We start from the raw sequence: 23363 nt of genomic DNA on the forward strand, positions 1-23363 counted from the left end.
TTATTATAAGTAATTACCTGGATCTTGCACAGCGTTCCCCTTGACAAATTAAACAATGCTGGCAGATTTACCCTGTCTCAAACTCCGTTAAATGGAAACTACATATTATAAACAATATAAACATAATATACATTTGGGTGGTTTTGACCAAATATAAAATACAGGTCTAAAATTATATCTAATATGATATGATATCACTAAATGTAATAGTACAATTTTACTAGGACAGTTTAACATAAAGGTAAAGATTATTATAAAATACGAGGTCCCCGCCCTGGATTTTTAAAGATTCAGTGTTCATAATTTGTATGCTGGATGCTACTATTCGTTTATTTTAGGCAAATATTTTTATTGGCTTCGGTCTTCATAATAATTGTTACATTATTAATTGAAGAATTATGGTATTCATTTTAAATTTTGAGCGGAGCAGTGAGTGAACTGATTTTATGGGAAATACTTCATACTATAGGCGACAATGGACTGTTTGTATTTAACTAATTTTTACTTAAATATTTAATCAACTAAATACAATATTATAAAAACGTGCCACGACCGTCGACCGATCCCTCGTGACTCGTACATGTTGTGAAAAATTAGTACATGTTGTCAGAATGCAAATCTAGGTAATTGTTGCGACGTATTGTTGGAATTAGAGTTGTGTGTTTGACTCAAAAATAAACATATATTTAGATTTTATTATATGTAATAATTGAATGTTTCTTGACCAATTAAACATGGTTACCTATGGGTATTTTTTTTCCAAATTACTATCGCTCTACTGCCTACTGGTATAGCATTATTTATAGAAAATATATTAAATGGCATTATTCAACAGTCGACAAGTGACTACCATCCAGTGAAAATCGATTTTATTATTTTGATTCCAATTAAAAATTAATTTAAATATTCACTTCTGTTGTGAGTACTAAAACACGTATTTATTTATTATATGAAGATGAGTGAAGACTAATAATAGCTGTACTATCTCTGAAACTGTTTCGATATATTTAGTATATATATACATTACTTAAATTATATAATAATTTGTTTGGCTTATAATCTTACATTTAATGTATACAATATATTCCCTACATATTCTTATAAAAACATTTCATAAGAAATTAAGGACCTTGGAAAGTACCAATATTGAAATAAAAATAAATTATCCATAGGAGTAGTACTGTAGTAGAATAATTAAACTATTTTAAAGTAATAACATATTTATAAAGAATCAACTATCAAGTAAGTAGAAATTACTAAATATAATACAAATTATGGTTAACCAATAAATTATATTTGTTGTGTCTGTGTACACCAGGCGTACCCAACCCGCGGAAGTATTCCAAGTTCCAACCGGCCCCTGAAAATGTTATAAAATTAGAAATTTGTATATTTTAGTAGTATAAATAGAAATAAAAATTTTATTTATCAAGTTTTTAATGATTATAAAATATCTTACAGTGTCTAATTACGAAAACAAATTGTCAATTATTGAATAGCGTGGAAATATTCAGTGAACAAAGATAATATACATTTTTTTGTATTTATAAGAATGAACAAAAAAACCATTAATGATAATATATTCGGCCCGCAGTATAAATTTATTCTACCTAATATTAATATGAATTTTGAATGTGACCCGCAAGTTGAAAAAGGCTAGGTACGTCTGGTGTACACGATAACGGATAAGTATAGGATACGGATAGTTTATAGGCTATAGTCAAAATAATGATTTTCGACTTCAATATCTTTTCTGGCCGGAAAATGAATGAGTTTGAGATGTCAACATTGAAATTGCCCATTCAATATCATCTGGAAAACAAAAAACAATAAGGATAACTAAAATTTTTATGAAAAACCAGTTTTTGATAAAATTAAATATGTATTTTTAGCGTAACTAAAAAAATAAATAATAATTGCAGATTTTTTCTCCGAATGTTTGTGTTAGCATTTCCTATACACCAGTGGCGTAGCCAAGGGGGCATGCCCCCCTTCTATCGGCCGTATTATTTTAAGCACTGGACGTTTAGGCGCAAGCAAGATCGGATTAAGGATTAATTGGGCCCCGGGACACCATACACTTGATGGGCCCCCTTTCAACTTTAACTTAAAAATGATTATATTATTGCATATTAACGACCTTATATTATTGTATAATTTTTAACTATACAAAAAATATACAGGGTGGATCTTATGCCACTGTACGAGGGTGTTTTTAACAATTATGGATCGATTATACGGAATTTCATTAAAACAAAAAAGACGCGTTTCTTTATTTTTTACAGACAATTTTTTTATAACATTTTTAAACACGCAGTTAAAATCGACTTTATTTTTTCAAATGGTAACCACTATATTTTTCTATGGTCCTCTAAAGTTTAGTATAATATGCATTAATACTTTTAACTGAAATACCTAATTTACAAGAGCTAAATAATTTTTTCTTTGAATTACTTTTTATATATTTAAATAGTTAAATCCACACGCTTCAATCTTTTCAATCTATCTACCTACGATTAATAACATCTTCTCCTTGGTATTTCACAAACAATAATCTTCACAAAGACCTAAAAATTCCTACACTCAATCAATTAGCAAAAGCCCATTACTCTAAATTTCACTTCAACTTAAACTCTCACAGTAATCCATTAATAAAGCAACTTTCTTCCACCTCACTTCCTGGCAATGTAATTAGAAGACTCAAAAAACAGTAGCCTAGAGACCTACTAAAATAAAAAAAAAAAAAAACCACGACATCTAGAATGTTCTCGGTCGGGTGGTGCTGCTGAGTGCCTGCCCACAAATGTTAAATTCTGTTACTTTATATATATTTTTTTTTTTTTAATTGATCTTGAGCCCGGCAGCTGAGGCCATTAGCTATTTTTAGTTTTACTGTAGGTTATTAAGTAGGTAGGGGGAGGAACACGTGTGTGCTTTGTTTGGCAGAATTTTTAATTGGGCACCCGTAGGTATCCTCCATGCCCGAGTGGGGGGATGGCGACACTTGTTCACCGGACACCGTGACTTGTCCCAAGAAAATGCCGCCCATGACCGAGGAATCGAACTCGGGCCGACTGCGTCACAGCCGACGCCTTAGTCCGCTCGGCCACTCCATCCCTTACTTTATATTATTAAATATCCTATTTGCTAATTGTACATAATGTTGTATAGGTTGTAAATTACTTAAAAAAAAAAAAAAAAATAGTTAAATCGTTATCTAAAATGCTCAAAGAAAAAAAAACAAAATTGTTGGCAAACATAGTTCATTATTTATATTATTTTTTCGTGTTATAAAATTGAGAACAATTTTATTTTATAATTATTAATAATAATTTACCTACTATATATACCTACCTACGTACTTAAATATTTTTTTATTTTTTTTTTTTGAAAACTTGGACGCGTTAAAATATATTTTGGAGATTAAGATGGGACTCCAAAACCAATGGGCCCCGGGACCGTGCCTCCTTGTCCCCCCCCCCTTAATCCGGGCTTTGGCACAAGCACATTGACCTAAAAGCCAACATGTTCTTTACAAATAGACACAATATCATTTGAATACATAGAATAAAACGTACTTTATAATTTTACCTGGTAAATCAGTCTAATCAGAGAATGTTTGGGTAATAGGGTAAACATAATATACAGCAATGGCATTTGCCCCCCCAGAAATGATTGTGAGGGCAAAAGTATCATTTTGCCGCTCCAAATAATCCACATTTAAATAGTATTCTTAACAAGACTGTTAACATATTATTATAATATTCAAATATTTGTTTCCTCAAATTACTTTATAAAAGTTTATATTTATTTAAAGTTTCTCTTGTTGAATAATATTATGTTGACGCACAGTGTGGGATTGGGGACACACGGGCAACTCCACGCGAGTTGGCTAAAAATTAAAATATAATATGATTTTGCTTCGATATTCACAGCGGCCACAGCGTATTACACCTAAAAGGAGTTAATTAATCAACATTCTTTTCCGGGTAACGCTGGGTTATTCAGCTAGTTGCTAGTATGCTTATAAATAGCTCAACACGAGTCAAAATATTTTGAACATTTTGTGGTGTTTAGAAAATGGTAATATAAACCTTTGGTGAAAATATTATGTACCTATCTATATATACAGTAAATTTTTTTTAGAGTGTTACACAAAATACCAATATCGGTTTTCCGTAAAAATTCCTGTTTTTCTTTAACTTATTTTTGTTTTCCCACTCTTTTGAAATCTACTGTGAATATATAACTCCCGAATGCACCAATTAAAAATCACTTTCCCATCGGAAACGATACTGAAGTTGAAAATTGAAGCATTATTTTGACTGCTTATCGTGTACACAGACACAAATAAAAAAACAGTAGCGGAGTATTTCGTCATTAAGTACCTAAGTTATATTACTGTAATAGTGTAATGTTAATGTATGTGTTAAATTTGAATTCATGCGATGATCATTGATAAAATAATAACTGATAAGTTATTGGCCATTGCATACGAAAATCGAATCTGAGCGAAGATGACTGTCTGTTGGTGGTCGGCCTATTAAGTACCTATTATTTTATGATATACAAGGTGTAACAGAAACAGTAACAGAAAGACTTGACGAACAAAAAAATGATGCTGAGTACTTACATTAAACGTATGACAAAAATTGTTAAAATTATAGGTATGATTGGTAAATAATTTAAGAAATATATACACATTTCAGCAAATTCCCAAAAAAAATATTGATATTTTAAAAAATTCTAAAAATAATATTATATATATCTGTGTAGATAACATAACATTTTACCATGTTTTTTCCCTTGACTCGGAATGCATATGGGGACTTCCTATGAGGTTCATATTTTGCACGCGTTCCATGTATTTAGTTCAGTGGTCTATCCAATCTAACCGGCGCGTCGGTTTTAATGTGCACGGTGTATACAGTACGCTCCACAGTCCACACTCAATGCGCCACGCTGTGTAAACCCGGCTTAAGGATCTGTATAAATGTTACTACTTTGTTTTTTTTTCTCGCTCACTCTATATCGTACCCCTGACTTCTCTCTCTAAGTGTTGTCCATTAGCTTATAGATCTATGGTACATTGGTACCGACCCTGCCATCATAATATGTACTCAGACTTCGATACAAGTCGGTATACCGGTACGTAACTTTTCCTGTCGATACGTATCGAATTTTAGATTTTATTAGATAGGTATTGTATTGTATTGGTTTTACAATTTTTATAAAACAATTTTTTGTGTCTCATCACCTTTTGGGGCAGTAAAAATGCTTTGATATTCAACTTCAGTATCTTGTTCGACGGAAAAGTGAATCTAGTTGGTGCATTGGGGAGGTCAAAATTCTTAGTAATTTTCAAAAGGGCCGGGAAAACGGGCATTTTTGCGCAAAATCAGTTTTTGACAAAATCGATTTTGGATTTTTGTAACTCTAAAACAAAGGATCGTAGATATACATGAAATTCTATGAATGTCAATACAATTATATTTGTTGAATAAAAAAGGTTGACAATTTAATACAAGGCTCCTAATATATTGTTACAATGATATTTGAAAAATATTAAAAATCTACTGTCACAATTTTTTTTTATGATCATTGGAAGTTCAAATATCGTCAAAATACGTAAAAGAAAAAAATATACGTTGAGTTAGAAATTCATAAAAATGTTCCTAATTAAATCTAAGATTTGAAAATTTAATACAAGATTCCTCTTAAGTTTGTCTGTTTGTCTACCTTTATTAAGAAAAAAACCATCTATAAGAAAGTCAAATTAAATTTTTATCAGTGTTTGAAGTTCATATTTTTACAAGGTTGAATATTTACTCGATTTCTCATTTTCTTATTTTGTTATAATTCAAAAATTAATTACTGAATACATGAAAATTTCACTGAATGTTTTTAATCTCATTTTCTATACACCATTTACAACTTTGAAAATATTTTGACTTGGTTTGAGCTGTTAAAGGATATTGTCAAATTTCAATTTTTTATTTTTTTTTTCTATAAATATCAATAAAACTTTATTTGTTGGGCCAAAAGGTTTGAAAATTTAATACAAGGCTCCTAATATATTGTTGCATAGCAGTTTAAATATATTAAAAACACATATGCACAATTTTTTTTTAAAGCATTTAAAGTTTGATTTTTGACAACATTTATCAAATTTAAAATTTAATAATTATTTTACAGTAAAAAGTTTCTAAATTTTTAACTTTTATAGCTAAGAATTAAAAATCATGATTCGTTGCCCGTTGGGCGACTATACTATCTTAAATCGTGGTCCGTGTCTAATGTCTATACTCCATAGTTGTACTCTATGGTGAAATCATAATAATATACAATTTGTTCTTTGCATGACAAAATGTGATGGGTCATTGGTTGTTATAACTTAGTTAGTATAAGTAAAGCCAGTTATTGGTAAGGTAAGCGCATAGATATTAGATAAGAATATGATTATACAATATTATACTTTTTTCTGTGATTATACCCCGGACTAAGATATAGAATATAGATAGATATCCTATGTCCGTGGATTACAGTGTACACTTTGCAAAATAGATAGGTATGTCAGCAACAATACGAGACGTAGTCCGGTTAGCGCATCCCATCCTTCCCAACCATAGTCGTAGTTCGCCTCATTTCATTGGCCGTTAAATTACCCGGCCAACATACAGCGGTGAACCATAAATAGAGGGGGTGAGGGGGTGTGGATTTGTCGCGAACACGATGCGTATCAAAAAGCTATCGACATACCTTTCTAATTTGTTATGGTGAACACTATCCTGGTCTGGGATAAATACGTATCAAGTATAAACACAACACAGAAATCATTCCATTATTCCAATAAGAACGACAACATTTTACATTTGTATGGTCTTAAGTTTTAAAGTTATTGTTTTATAACTAATTTTTAATCAATTTTTTTTGTCTATAGTCGAAATTTATCCCATGGTTTGATATCAATTAATTATGTTTATGTTGTAATTTGTGTTTATTGTTAGGATTGATAAATGTCGATCGAGAATCCATAATTGTAGCTTCCAGACTGATTTTTTGTAACTAATAATTAGTAAAATGGAAATCGATGACAATCAAAACATACCATGTAACATATTGAAAGAATATCATGATAGTATTATTCAAGACATTCAAGGAGATATGATCCTTGCCTTATTTGAAACACAGGTGTTAACAGAAAATGAATATAATAATATTAAATCTGAGGTAAGAAAGTTTTATAGTTAGGTAATGTAAAAGTATTTACGAAATAGTAATGCCATTGTTTTCAAATTAATCATAACTACCTATTTATGTAATTGTATTGTTTAATGACTCTTACTCTTCCATTTTGTAGCTACTTTCCAGTTAGGACAAAAGAACTCATAATATCATCCTCCTTTATTTATCCTTCCGCCCTTCCTTTCTCGTAAAAAATATATGAACAACTTAAATTTGTTGGTTTTTTACGACACTCATTTGTCCCGCATTGATCAATTTGCTTCGCTCCATCCTTCAATAAGTTATCTAGTTATCTAGAACCCTGACAGATTTAATAGTATTCGACATTCGTGTAACAGCCTACTGTACCTACCGGAAAGTATGACATACCTAGTATTTTGGACCGAGCCTGAGGATGAAATTGATGGACCGAACCGTGCCGTAAATTTATGGCCCTTGCAGGTCTATAATACCTACCCGTCTTACTTACTTTTAAATATGTTATATTTTTATATAATTTTGTCAGACATCTTCTCAAATACGGTATGGTTGTTTGGCACATTTTCCTTGACCAATTTTGCTTCTCATGTGTTCAAAATAGATTCTTTCATATCTGGTCACCCACCACAACTACTAACCTATCCATAAAATCCTCCATATCCAAACTCTATCCTTTGAAACTGACCAACAGTTCAAATATTCCCTTATAAATAGGCCCAGGTCTTCTCTAAAAAGTCTTCTTTAGAATACTGCAACCTGATTATTTTCTCTACCCTCAGTGACACCACTTTGTACAGCAATAACCACCCAGTTCACCGCATGCTTAGCACCTACATAATATACTCCCTAATTCCTGTATTTTTAAATTTATATGATGTTCACTACTGTAATGTTAGTTTAGATTTAAATTGTATTTTTCCATCCTTATAATGGCTGTTTGTCTTATTATATATTCTCATAAATAAATAACATGTTAATTGTTGCTTATAGAGAAACCGCGAGAAAGAAGCTTCTCGTTTGCTTGAACTATTACCATCAAAAGGTAGGAATGGTATCAATCAGTTCCTAAACCATTTGTCAACACATTATTCATGGATAGCTCGTCTTTTACAACATTCCATAACAATTAAATATAATGTCATGTTTTCAAAAAAAATACAGGAGTCTTTAACTGCTGGTGAAGTACCTCAATTATCATCAAGACATGTATCACGAGTTAAACATGTGTGTATAGTGTTAACATTAACTGATTTTAGTTGATTATATTTTTGTTGTATGATTTTTTATATTAGGTAAAAACATTAAAAAAACTATTAACAGAGTTAGAAGTGAATAATTTTATTATTGTAAATGGTATGACTGGCTGTGGAAAATCTAGTCTAGTTGTTGAAGTGTTAAATGATCCCTTCATTACAATGCAATACTTTCAGGTAGATATATATATATTTATAAATAGTATTACCTAATTTATTTGTTTAATAGTTAATTGTAAATTGTAATTACTAGTTTACATAGTATCATAAAAATCATGTTAAATTTGATATTATCATTTTAGAAGCAAGAAGAGTAAGGCGAGTAAAGTTCTTTCCTTTATAAAAACAAAAAAAAAAAACTAGGAATGTAAATTTTAAACCCATTTGACTAAAAGTTTGAAAAGTTGAACTTAATTTAATTTAAATGTGTCCGCTTAGCCCCCACTTTCAGAGCCATAGGGCTCCACATATCAAAGTTTGAGAATCCCTGGTTTTGGCCATAAATAAATTGATGTAGATTGTCTGTATTTTTTATTGTAATTTTTCAAGAAATAATATCTATATATTGTTATCGATTGTTTTAAATAAAACAATTTGTTCGGCATAGTTTATAAAAGACCCAAGCTTATCATTTTTACGAGTAATGTTTAATTTGTATACATATTTAATAAAATATTATCTTTTAATTAAGAATAACAATTACTTATTGTTATGTATTACCTAATTATTTTTATTTGTTTAATTTGCAGGGATTTGTGCAATGGATACATGTTGGCCAAGAAAATTCTTCACATCCTGAATGTATTCAAACTGAAATATTAAATAGATTAAATAACCAAGAACAGCTTATTACACCTCCTCTAATTATAGATTATGAAGAAACAAGGAAAAAAATTCGAGATTTGTAAGTAAAGTACATATCTCAATAATTATATAATTAAAATAGGTAAAATATTGGCACTTATTATACTAAAACTTAACTGTTATGGTTTTACACAAAATGTATAATGTAATAAGTTTTTTGTCACACTTGTACCGAAAGTTTAGTTTTTGATGACGGTTGAAGCGTTGGAAAGAGACCTTTTTTTCGTCCAACGAATCCTTGCCACACATACAAAAACGTGTTTTCAGACGTTCCTCCCCCTACTAACAACTTACAAACAAACAAAAACCAATACCTAATGGCCCAAGTTGCTGGGTTCAAGCTCAATAAAAAAAAAATATTATCTTTAAATATTGAAGAACAATTTCTTATATTTCAGTGACTGTTCACGTAATTGAGTTTAACTGGTATGCTAAATCATTTACATTGATTAGAAACAAAATGGAAAAGTGTCAGAACAACTCATAAATACTTATGATAAATGGGATATTACTATTACAGAATTTCTAATTGGGCACCCATAGGTTTCTGCCATGCCCTGTATTAGCAGTAGCGTGTGAACATTTGTAAACCATGATGCACAGCATATATTTCAGTACCTATCCACTCTTTATCCCCTTAATGTAATATATATTATATCAGTGTTGGGAAAGTTCCTTTTAAAAAGGAACTCGTTCCCGTTCCTCGTTCCTACTGTAAGAAAGGAACTCGTTCCCGTTCCTCTTTCCTGTCCCGAAATAAGAACGCGTTCCCGTTCCTTTTTAAAAAGGAACGCGTTCCCGTTCCTTCATGTTCCTTTTTTTGCAATTTGAGTGGTGGTCAATGGTGTATTTTGCGAACAATTTTTAAGTCAGAAATAATCGAACCGAGAGAGTTAACCGATTATTTCTGACTTAAAAATTTTTCGCAAAAAACACCATTGACCACCACTGAAATCGGTTAACTCACTCCTTTCTAGGAGCACCGATTTTTAACAAAAATGATTTGTCTTAGATTTTTTTTTGTTATAATTCAAAAGTTGTATAGCGTAGACTTGAAACTTTATATATATACATTCATATTGCATAATTGCATAATATTATACATTTATATTACTATAGTAGTATAGTATACAGTGTATAGTGTGTACTATACACGATACACCACACATAGAGACATGCTATAGGTTATAGGCTTATAGCCCATAGGAGTATAGGACATAGTATGATACAACAATCTGTTTTTTTTTTTAATTCAATTTATTTGAAAAAATATTTTTATACTGACATTTTGTTTTGTTTGAGAAGAACTAATTTGGCGCGCGGAACCGGAAACGACCCGGAACACGACACGTAGTCGACCGACGGCGTCGCGGCTCAGTTTTGGCGCGGAAACACACTATATGCGCTTCATAAAATATACTGTGGCACTCAACGTGTTAAAATTTTTTCATTATTTGAGGAACGGAAATTTTCGTTCAAGTTCCTTCAAAATAGGAACTCGTTCCCGTTCCTCGTTCCTATATTTTAAATGGAACGCGTTCCTTCCCAACACTGTATTATATATAGTATATATAATTATTATGTGACTGTAAATATTTTAATTTTTGTTTTATGTTACATTATACTATAATGTAGCCCTCCTCGCCCCCCTTAAACTAAAAATGTCTACTATGACGACTTGTGTCATAAAATCCTGTTCACCACGCCACTGATTATTAGTATATATTATTATAAGTTGTAAACTATAAAATGTATAATAAATAGTTAAAAAGAGATACTACTCTGCTGTACATTAGGTGCCTTATGGTGGGTCACTGTAATGGAATTAAAATCGTAATTTTCTTATGTTCATAAATAACTCAAAAAGAGTAAAAATATGAAAATGCTAATATGAAGCTCCGTTGAAATGTCATAAGTGTTTACGGGTATTACTTAAATCAATTTTGTCAAAAACTGGTTTTACGTAAAAATCTGTTTTTCCCGACACTTTAAAAGCTATTTATAATTTTTTTACATTTGATCCTTCAAAGTATCAACTAAAAACAATATATATATATATTTTTCAGAGGAATGCTGCAACCACAGCGCCCTCCCTCCTCCCCACACACATCATAAATACGCCCATGATATTAATGTTGTATCTTTATTTAATTGTTTAATGATAAATTATATAAAACTAATACTAATTAATGTTTATTTATTTAATTAATTATAAATTATTTATTTATATAGATGGAAACAAAAACAATTAACTGGAGGTTTATTGATTTTGGATGATGTATGCAGTAATGAAATAGTTAAATCCCTGGATATCGGATGTAAAATATTAATAACAACAAATGATATAAGTATTATGGATGATATAATAGATACTCGAGTGAAATATTTAAAAGTAAATGAAGGATTTGAAGAAAAGGAAACTTTAGATTTATTTTCAAAATGTTTAAGTGTCGACTTAAGGTCTTTACCTTCACATGCATCAAAACTTCATAGTATATGCAAAGGTATTACAGTTTTTTTTAATGTACTATAATTTGATTTTAATATATTTATTTATTTAGGATTTCCATTAACTATTTCACTTATTGCTGCTCAACTCGAAGTTCATAGAGAAGAAACCATTAATAATACCGATAGATGGGAATTTTATTTGAATGAATTATCAGATAAAACTAGTGAACCTTTTAAGTAACTATTATTTTAAGATACTGTAAAACATACTATTCATAGTTAAATTGTGGATGGATTTCTCTACTCTGTTCGACAAGCGAACTTGCCTGGCTATAGAGAATACTATAGTTCTAGTTAATACTTATAGTTGGTAATGGTAGGCAAGGAGTGGATACAACAAAAATCTTCATGTTGAAAATCTGTACTCACTCGAAACAAAGTATAATCACTATTTATTTTGGAGGGGAAGGAGAGTAAATTAATTATTCTCAACACGTCCACTGCGGTGTTAAAGTACAAAGTTTAATAAAAATGTAATTATTCAAGAATATAACTATTTTTCCATCATTTAATATTATTCCAAAACAGAACAATTATAGCACATGAATAATGATATTTTAGTTATTCCTGAGTTATAATTCCTAAATTAATTTTCATTATTAAAAAAAGTTTGATTCTGCTCTGCTCTACAGTAGGTTACATGTTGGTCACTGTAATGAATGTTGTTAAATTTGAATTTAATTATATAATATCATTGTATACAAAAAAAAACTATTCTGAGCGGAGATTGTCTGTCAGTCAGCCTGTATTATAATAATATTTTGAAACTACAACAATTTACCTAAGATTGTTATTCGTCGTTTAAAAAATCTAATTTTGTACAAATTTGAACTTAAAATAATAATTTATTGGAAGTAGTGTCACTGGAAACTCCCTTCCCTCAAGATTTTCATGTCCTGTAATATTCATCTCATCATATTTACTTATTATATAAATTTGTATATAGATTGTAAATTTTCTTAAATAAAAAAATTAAAAAAAAAAAATAATAATTTAAAAAAAACAGTGTTTATATATTTTTTTAGATTTTTTAGTGACTGCAACTTATGAGATACCTTGTTTTAAATTTGAAATCCTTCTTAGCTAAGAAAAACTGAAGATTTTATTATCAGTAACTATACAAAATAATTTGTACTTAATTTTTTCAAATTTTTAACTATGTATGATTATAAAAAAATAAATAGTGCCTTTACTCAAAACACCAAGAGAACATAAGTCTCTGGCGCATCCAAATGAAGGCAATCCGCCGTCTCGGGGTTTAAATTCTCCTACCCCGGGGTACCCGTATGTGTATACAACAGCGATGCTGTGCAGTCTAGTGGCGGCGGCAGCGACTTTTGACAGGTGGCTAAGTGGTATGAATACTCAACAATAGATAAGTTTTGGGCACCGCTAACTTGCGTTTTCTCGGTGAATTAAGTATATATATCTTTAATATTTTTCATCAGTTATTATAATAACTTAGGATAAACCTTGTATTAAATAAGGCTATTATATAGCTTTGACCCAATTGAAAAAATGTACTAACAGTAGTAGAAAAAACAAAAAAATAATAAATGAATGAAAATATTTTGAAAATTTGGTTATACCAAAAAAAACTATATCCATTTTGTTGAAAACTGGTTTTACATAAAAATCCAGGGTTTTTCTTAATTTGTTGTTTGTTTTTCCTAACTCTTTTGACAACTTCTGTGAATTTTCAATATTTTACCTCTCAAAAGTACCAACATTATTCACTTTCTCATCAGAAAAGATGCTGAAATTGAAAATTAACGCATTATTTCTACTAGAAAAAATGTTTTTTTACAGAAAAAAAAACCACACATCATTATAAAATCAATAGGTTCAACGCTCCGCTCAGAATCTGAAAGAAGTAATACTAATACAAATAAACAATAATTATCATTTCACCAAATAATTAGCACAATTTTACTGAGGATATAAATATTATATTTTTAACTAACCTAATTGTTTATATCGTAAGACATGACTCTTCTTAACAGTATAAGTGTATATATTTTTTTTACAGATATACACGTCATAGTCAAAATCAGTTTAAGAGTCTTGAAAAAGCAATAGAAATGTGTATAAAGAGTTTGCCAGATGACTTACAAAAGAATTATCAAGATTTTTCTATATTTGTAGAAGATTTAAATATCAAACCAGAAGTAATGTAGAATTTAATATGATTTTATATGATATAGGAATATATTTTTATTCAAATATTTACATTCTAGGTTTTATCCATACTTTGGAATATAAATCAAATCGAAGTTGAAGATATTATGTCAGAATTAATGCGAAAAAGTTTAGTAGTTAGAGTTTGGAATCAACCTTTAAATAGTTATGTTTATTCAATACATGATTTGCTCTTAAGTAATTTAAAAAAAATGATGAATCGTCAGGAATATAAAGTAAAACTCAAAGTTGAAGATATTAAGTGAATTTGTTAGTAACTATTTGTATTATCTGTGTTTAGGCATTGCATAAAAAATGTATTGATCGTTATAGAGATTATTGCAAAGGAAATTTTGCCAATCTTCCAAAAACTGATAATTATATATTTTTATATTTTGGATATCACCTTAAAAATGCTGATATGCTAGAAGAATTTCCTCAGTGGTTTTTAAATTTAAGGTTTATTGAATCAAAAATATGTGCAACTGGTCCTGCTGATTTATTAGCTGATTTGAAAAAGTATAAAACATATATTGTTGTACAGGTGAAATGTTTAATATAATTTATTTACTAGAAATAATTAAATGATTAAATTTTTATTTTACTGTTTTTTCAATAAAATATTTTTAGAGTACTTATGAGTATATTAAAGAAATTGAAAATTTTGTCAAACGCTGCGGACCTAATTTATATCGAACTAAGTGTGATATTGTGCAGCTAGGCCTTCAAGAACCAGAAACTTCTTTTATATATACTGAATCATATAAACTTGCCAAAGCTAGTACACAATTATATTTTTACTATGAGTGAGTTTAAATTGTATTATTATGTGCTAAACAGCATTCATACGAATAACAATTATTTTTAGTATTCGACCTTCTCAAAATTTTCATCCAGAACCTCATATATCTATTGTCAGAGATAAAATTGAAACAGTTATTTTTGGAAATCGGCATGATGAGGTTTTAATTGCTACTAATAGTGGAAGTATAAAAGTAAATAAAATATATTTTAGTACTATATATTCAGGATAGTAACAGGAAGACATGTCAGATGATATAATGTTTGTACTAATCAATATTTTTAATTTTTTTTTTTTATATATCAAATGTATAGTCATTTGCGCTACACATATTATAACATAAACAAAATAATTTTTTTTGTAATGCTTAAAAAAAAAATTTAATTTGATTTTAATATTTTTGGTTAAATTCAAAATAGTTAATTCGTGAATCTGATTATAAGAACAATTTTGATGGTAAAACATTTATCTAAGTCGGGTAATTCATTTTTAAGAATTTTTTAAAATATCAATATTTTTTTGATTAAATTAATTTAGAACATAAAAGTTTTTTTTCAAAATATAAATATTGGGAATTTGCTGACATGAGTATATTTTTTAAATTATTTACTAATCATATAATTTTAATAACTTTTATCATAAGTTTAAGTAGCATCTTTTTTTTTGTCAGGTCTTCCTGTTACACCCTGTCACTAATCATGTTTTGTGAAAAAAATTTAAAAAAATAATATTTATTGTTACTTAATTAAAATGTTACAGTTATGGAATATTATCTCTGATAAATGTTTATATACTTATAATGGTCACACCAAAGTAGTTACTCATTTGGTTAAGAATAAATTAAAAAATCTATTTTTGTCAACATCTGATGATTCAACCATACGTATTTGGAATATGAACAGTTTCCCTGAGTCTGAAAGTATATATTATTGTAATTTATTTATAACATTTATGTTATATTTAATTTTAATTTTTTTTTTTTGAGATTCAAAAACGCGAACACCATCACCTGAATCTAGACAAGAACATTGGCAAAATGTTTATCATCAAGATTACAAAAGACCAACTGGAAATATTAATACTGATTGTGTTTTTGTGTTAAAACATGATTCACCTGTCATTTTTGCACAATTTTCTCCATACGACGATACCCTAGTTGTTTCATCCTCTACTGATAAAACTTTAAAGGTGATTTATAGTTAAAAAACTATTTTAATATTTTAGAAAATATTATATTTATTGTATATTAAAATCATGCAAAAGAAAACAATATTTTAAATAAATTGATTCTGCATGAATATGAACAAAATTATAATATTATAGTCCTTGTTAGTCCATTAAACAAATTAAAAATGTGTTATAAATTCTTGTTTTTAACCAATGTGTGAGCAAAATCTCTTAAGAAGCTTTTAACTCCATCCATACATTTTTATACATACACCTTTATTATACCCAATAATCGTCAATCGAGCATATATTTATCAAAAATTAAAATATTTTGTTAGCAATTAAATTTACTCTCTTCCGAAGAAAGTTAATAAAAGCTTCTTATTTAAATCATATTTTTAAATTCATTTTCTTTTAATTTCCTTAGCATAATATTATGTCAAAACATAAAAAATCTCGAAATTTATTTAGTCATACAATTTACAATGTTTAAAATGATTTTAGCTTTTAGTTACATTATACAATAGTCACTGCTCAATAGACTCAACTACACTGGTTAATAGCATCAATGTATATTTTTTAGGTCACATTTTCTCGGATTTATCGCTTATAGGTTGACAATAACACTATTTCCTCGACTTATCCCATCAAAATGTGTTTCAGATTTATAAAATATTTACGTACGTCATTATTTACGAAGCAAATCTTTAAAAAAATAAAATGTTGCATATTTTAATTCTGAGCATAGAGAACGAATATATTGTATTTACAATGATGTGTGAAAAACAAAACAAAAGAAGGTGGGCTAGTGGGTATCAGTCTACTGTATAGTAGGTTAAAAGTAGGTCACTGTATTGGATAGTGTTAAATTTGAATTCAATGTTATAATATTATTGTATAAGAAAAACGATTCAACAAAAGAAAACTTAAAGGAAAAACGGTAATTCTTACACAAAATCTGTTTTTGACAATATCGATTTTGGTTTTAGTTGTAACTCTAAAACAAACTACCGTAGATACATGAAATTGTGACTGAATGTTTATATTAGCATTTTCTATACACCATAACATTTTTAAAATATGTTGAGCTGTTTACGGACATTTTCAGTTTCCAATTTATTTATGTTTTTTTTCTATAGATGTCAATAAAATTTTATTCGTCGGGTTCAAAAACTTGAAAATGTATACAAGACTTATTATATATTGTTATATTGGCAGTTGAAAAATATTTTAAATCCATTAGCACAAATTTTTTTAAAGCAATTTAAGTTCATATCTTGAAAACATTTATGAAATTTAAAAATGATTTTGTAGTTAAAGATTTATAATATGTTTAACTTTTATATCTAAAGATTGACAATTTAAAACAAGGTTCCATGTAAATAGGTAAATAAATTACTTTATTCACAATAATATCAGCAAATATACTTAGTAATATATCATTGGCTGACTTTGTTCATAATCGTTTTTCATATACAATTATATTACATCATTGAATTCAAATTTGTCACCATCCAATACATTGACCCACTTGTAACAAACTGTACAGCAGAGCGACACCCACTTGGCCACCTTTTTTATTTTGGGAATGTATTTCGGTGCTATGAAGGGGTTTTTTGCTCTTGCGGGCAGTCCTTCCCCTATTTGTACAAGTATGCTAGACTGACTAAATATGCTTGACAACTACTGATCAGCAGAGGAGTACTCACTTGTCCACCTTTTTATATTCTAATTTATGAAATAATTAATATTATATTTATGAAAAATAGATATGGAAATTGAAAGATGGCAATTATGCAATTCACAAGTCATTCACCCTTAATTGTATCATCAATAGATGTTATTTTGTTGGAAATATGACACATGAAGCTAGAATACTGTTTTCAACACTTGTAAATGGTCCAATTAAAACTAGTGCTATATATAGATGTGAATGGCCGTTTGACCATTATGCTGGATTATTTTACTTCAAAGAAAAATTGTTATCATTTTTCTATCTACCTAGTTCAGAAGGTTAGTATAATAATTTGTTTTAAGTAAATATGTATTTCAGAAAAATATATATATATATGTGATTATAGGACAAGATAAAATGCTGGTTATGACACCAAATCTTGTGCGAAGTTATGAATTTAACTGGGAAAATGAAAATAAAACTTCACTACCAACATTAGTTTACCCTAAACCAGTAGGTTACCGGCATTATAAATTGTCTTCTATTTCTGAGGAGAATACATATAATAATTTCCGGTATATAGCGTTCAGTCTGAGTAATAGTACAATAAAAATTTGCGATTTATCCAATGGGTACAATTTTCTGGATTTGTATAATTCTAATGAGTAAGTACAGTATAATATTGGTTTGTCTAATATTGTGTTTATTTTTATTTTTATTTTGCAGAGGCATATCAAACTTAGACTGGTTTTGGTCTAGAACAGATCAGAGTAATTGGTTACTTAGTGCTGCTAACAAATCTATTAGATTATGGTGTCTAAAGGATATTACGCAATATGCTTGTGCTCATAAAACAAACACTACAAATCAATCCAACAGTAATTTGGAAAATGAATGCAAAAATGAAATCTTATCTCTTCTAAACTATAAATTATTTTCTGAAGATCAAAATTTATATTGTTATAAACTCCAACGAAATTTTGATGCAGTATGGGTGGATAATGATTCTGTATTAGTTGCAGCTGTTACTAAATGTGGGACATTAAAGGTAATTTAATAGTTATAATCTAATTATGAAACAAAATTTAATAATGTTGTTAAATATTTTATACTATTTGTATATTTTTGTAACAAAAACAATTTCTCATGCGGTAGCCATATCCAGTAGCTAACTCTAATCGGTCCTAAATTCCTACAAATCCTCAAATGTATTGAACAAACAAGAACAATAAATGTGAAAAATAAATAAAATAGTTCACTTGTTGTAATAGAAAGAATATTTTTCTTAGTATCTTCTTTCCTCCCCTCTCAAGAAGACTTGCACACGCTTATTGTCTGTGTATCACTCGGAAACGCAAAACCGGCCAGCTGCATAGGCCACAGGCAAAAATTACAAAGATTATTTTAAGAATCCCAATCGTGTACATAAAAATAACTCATTAAACACTATAATAATGTTATCAATATAATATTGTACCTTTAAGCTTATAAATTATAATATATATGCAATCCGGAGGGCTCCGTTCTAATAAAATAGTAAAATTATAAAAATTAATGTATTCATCAATAACTTTTATATAATTAGACTTAAACATGAAGAGAACATAATGCAATGACTTAGATGGTGGCGGGGCCCCGGAACCACCAAGTGGCCCCTTTACCGGGCCACGGTTGCCGCTGCAGTTTTTACGTCACTGATTGTGATTAGTATAATTATATCATAATGAAAATTGTTTAACATTTATACATTTATTTAATGAATCATATATTAATCTAAAATAAAATTTTTAATTCAACAGTGAGCTTGTCGGCTATAGCCTAATAGATACATAGATATTTTAGCGGTACATCTGTTGGCTATATCCAACATTGAGTCTATTTAATTAAATGAGCACTAAAATGTTGATGCGCCTCAAAAAAGGAATGTATCGCGGTGCTATGACGGGGTACTTCACCCTTGCAGGCAGTCCTTTCCCTAGTTATACAAGTATGCTAGGCTAACACAACTTCTCCGCTCAGAATCATTTTTCGTATACAATGATTTATCATTGAATTCAAATATAACACATCCATTACGATAATATCCTTGACAACTACTGTACAGCGTAACAGAGTGGTACCCACTTTTCCACCTTTTTTATAATATGAACTAATTTAATTGTTACTGTACCGTCATCTACCGCCATTATAAATTGAAGACAAGCTAATATGATACTGGTAAAATAGGGCCACCAATATAATATTATACCCTGCAATACCCCAAATGATGTAATGTAATTAAATTAATTGTTCAACAAATTGCTTATTTTAACAAGTTATAATATTATCTTTTATACCAGTAAAATCTTTCTATATCAAACGGATAATATATATTTTAATTAATTTTATGCTTGTAGGTACTTTTCGAAGGCTTGGATCAATGGTCTATGATTGATAAAAGAGTTTTAGCTTTGACCATAGTACAATCACACCAATGTGTTGATCAAACAATGATAATTGTTGCTTGTAAAGATTTTTCCGTGTACAGTCTGAAATTTCAAACATCAGAATATTTATTTAAAACTTCACAATTGGTTGAACAAATTTTTGCTTGTTTTGACTGTGGAGATTTGACCATAGCATTTTTACTAAAACAAAGTATAAAAAAAATTGATCAAGCAATAGAGGTAAAACACATTTTTGTAAAGACTGAATAAAGTGCTAATTTATTATTTTTATTATTATTATTTTTTTTTTAGATTTGGTCAAATAAAAAGAAATATGAAGTGATTGTTCACGATTTAATTAATTGTTTTGTGTTTCATGATAAAGTTATCTTGCTGTACAATGTTCATGATATTTATGTAATTATATAAATATTAATTTATTTTATTTTCATATATTTTTAGTGTTGTTATTATAAATAGTTTTTATGAATACGATAAAATTATATATACTATTATGTTATGACTAAACTATTTAAATATTGTTTCCTTTAAACAGATATTAAATCTCCTTGAAAAATCTACAATAAAATTGGAAATTAATTGTATTAAAATAAATGGAAGCTTGATGCTTGATCCATCAAATTTAGCTGTGGTTAACAATGGCAATTGTTTGGAAATATATCTATTAACTTCAGATTGGAGCTTAAATCTAATTTACAAGTATCCATTATCATTCTTAGAACACGAGGCCACACCCATCAGTGTATCAAACAATAAGAGGTTTATTGCTATTGGTGGACAAAAGCATATAGTTGTAAGTATAATAGTTTTATATGTTTTATAACCTTTAATAAATATAATTTAATGTTATACCTTTTTTATTAGTGTATTGACAAAAAATTAAATGCTCATAAAAAATATACATTTGATCCAAGTGTGAATAATATACAATCAATGATTTGGTCGTCAGATGATACACGGATAACAATCAAAGAAGACAATCAAATAATTACTCTTGATGTTGAGTCTGGTATAATACTAGCAAGTGTGAAATTAACAGTTGATAAGTTTTTTGCAAATCCCATTCTAAATAAATATATCGCAGTAAATACCACTGGGCAGTTAGTAAAGTTGAATTTACCTAGCGATAGCTAAAACAATATATTCATATGACTCAGTATTAAATTATTATTGCATGAGCTAAAATAGTTTATTTATATATTCAAACACTTAAATACATTAATATACATCCCAAAAAGTGCACACTTTATGTATGTTAAACAATTGAATACTTGAAAATAATTTGATTACTCATTGGATGTATCAAACACTCAATAATACAAACATAACAGAGAAAATCATCGTATAAAATGTGTGTATATACATTTTTGTATTTAAGTCTAAAAATGGTGCTATAAAAGTGCTATTAGATAATATACTTAATATATATTAAGTTTAATAATTGTATAGTTGATCATTCAATGTAATGATTTGTTGGTTTTCTTTATTTTAATGGAACAAATTTCAAAATATACCTATATATTTTTTCAAATAACTTTTATTTTCTTATAAACATATTAAATAATATCTGAAATAATAAATTTAGTTCTTTAAAAGATTTTTTAATATTGAATATTATTTCGCTTAAAAGCAATTAGATACAATAATCAAACACTATCTGTGTTTATTTTATCGACTGACAAACAAATTAAATGTTTAACTTTTTAAAAAACAGGTAAATATAATATATAGACATTTTATTTAAATACAATGAAAAACATTTTAAATCTAAAATGTATGCTAAAATTACCTTATTTTATTATCTAACACTTGCTAGTTTATATCTACTTACTTAGACATTTAAAACTTTAAAAGTACAAAATAATAGTACAATTAAAATAGTTTGTTAATGCAAACTTCAAATATAATTTTTATAATTTTTTTTTATTTAAACATTAGATTTAATACATTAGAGTTAATTTTTATACTTAATTATAACTGTAATCAATGATCTTTAAATGCATTTATATTTTTGCGAACAAATTATGATTGTTTAAAAAAGTTTCAAAAGTACAAATTTAATGCATATTTAGAAAATGTGATATTTATATTAATATTTTGTCCTGGTATTGACTATAATATATAATACATCATATCAAAAACTGTATTTTTTTAATCCAGGATAATAATTATTGTTGAATAATATTTTTGGTACTTTTTAGTATTTTATTATTTATATTTTGTAATACTACAGAGTGTCTTCCAAGGGTTTACTAATTTAAAATGACTGGATAATATATTTTTTTTTATCTCCCGTCATTTTTAAACCAGTGAATGTTTGTTGGAAGGTTATAACTTGTAAGGTGATAGACGATAGTGTTTACTGACTAATATTTAATCTTGTTTGATACAATATTACACGTAAAATTCTTATTTTACCTTTTGTATTTTGATTAAATTAAAAATATGTTTCCTTTTATTTTTACTGTTAATATTAAATTATAATTGAAAAAAAATGATTTATTTGTAATATTTGTAATATATAATTTTATTTGCTCAAATTGTTTTGACACCTTATTTACTTATTTTAATTTAGAAAAATTATAACAATTTGTTGTTTTGTCATATTTATTATGTTTATTGTATAATATTGTGCATTTCATGCTTCTAACTGATGTTTTTTATTGATGATTATTGTAATGAAATTTGAACATTGACACATCTTAGGGCAGTTTAGCATCTTATTTTTAATCTTAATGCATGAGTAGGGACTTGTTTATGCTATACTGGCAACTAGATAGTTTAATTTAAATAGTCTGAAGGACACATACAATATCATAATATAATAATTTTATATTATTTTATGTGGATGTGAACAATATACAAGGTGACTTTTTAAAAAAAAAAAATTTTTCCTATTCTCAATTTTTAAATTTTTTAAATAATGTTCTAATTAATTGCAGTTTGTATTTATTTTTAATTTTTTTTTTTATTAAGATATGCACAATTTGATAACTTTTTAATACAAAATATATATGTGATGGCAGAACAAAAGTTTATTGCAAATTGGAATAAGAAGCCACCCCCATTAGTGACACTTGACTGGGAGTTGTTTGATTATTTATCTATACTTTTATATTATATAATACATATAAATATTTTTCCCCCTTAGTTAGTTTCCTAAACAAGTCACAACCATAGTTCCTTTTGACGACACTTGTAGTTGCCATGCAAGGTTTGGGTGGACAGGTTTTAGGTGTGTT

General features: G+C 28.2%; 1 protein-coding gene across 1 annotated transcript; it reads left to right on the forward strand.

Moving 5' to 3' along the window:
- Window positions 1–6727: 6727 nt before the first annotated feature.
- Window positions 6728–22661, forward strand: LOC132948833 (apoptotic protease-activating factor 1-like). The gene is made up of 21 exons (XM_061019492.1): window positions 6728–6874; window positions 7008–7230; window positions 8215–8448; window positions 8517–8654; window positions 9227–9381; window positions 11574–11845; window positions 11903–12029; window positions 13882–14020; window positions 14090–14266; window positions 14332–14574; window positions 14661–14836; window positions 14899–15025; window positions 15592–15751; window positions 15818–16020; window positions 17769–18012; window positions 18081–18339; window positions 18401–18722; window positions 20071–20340; window positions 20413–20517; window positions 20657–20914; window positions 20986–22661. Exons 2-21 carry the CDS (start codon window positions 7081–7083, stop codon window positions 21253–21255), a joined length of 4029 nt encoding a protein of 1342 aa, XP_060875475.1. The 5' UTR covers window positions 6728–6874; window positions 7008–7080; the 3' UTR covers window positions 21256–22661.
- Window positions 22662–23363: the final 702 nt, after the last annotated feature.

The sequence above is a fragment of the Metopolophium dirhodum genome, chromosome 7 (assembly GCF_019925205.1).
Source record: "Metopolophium dirhodum isolate CAU chromosome 7, ASM1992520v1, whole genome shotgun sequence".
In the NCBI taxonomy this organism is placed as follows: domain Eukaryota; kingdom Metazoa; phylum Arthropoda; class Insecta; order Hemiptera; family Aphididae; genus Metopolophium; species Metopolophium dirhodum.

Bases quoted from the DNA above. Each gene is read 5' to 3' on its own strand.
- LOC132948833 (XM_061019492.1), top strand. From the start codon at position 7,081: ATGGAAATCGATGACAATCAAAACATACCATGTAACATATTGAAAGAA. The intron at 14,021-14,089 runs GTAATGTAGAAT...TTTACATTCTAG, and splicing joins ATTTAAATATCAAACCAGAA to GTTTTATCCATACTTTGGAA. The intron at 14,267-14,331 runs GTAAAACTCAAA...ATCTGTGTTTAG, and splicing joins TGAATCGTCAGGAATATAAA to GCATTGCATAAAAAATGTAT.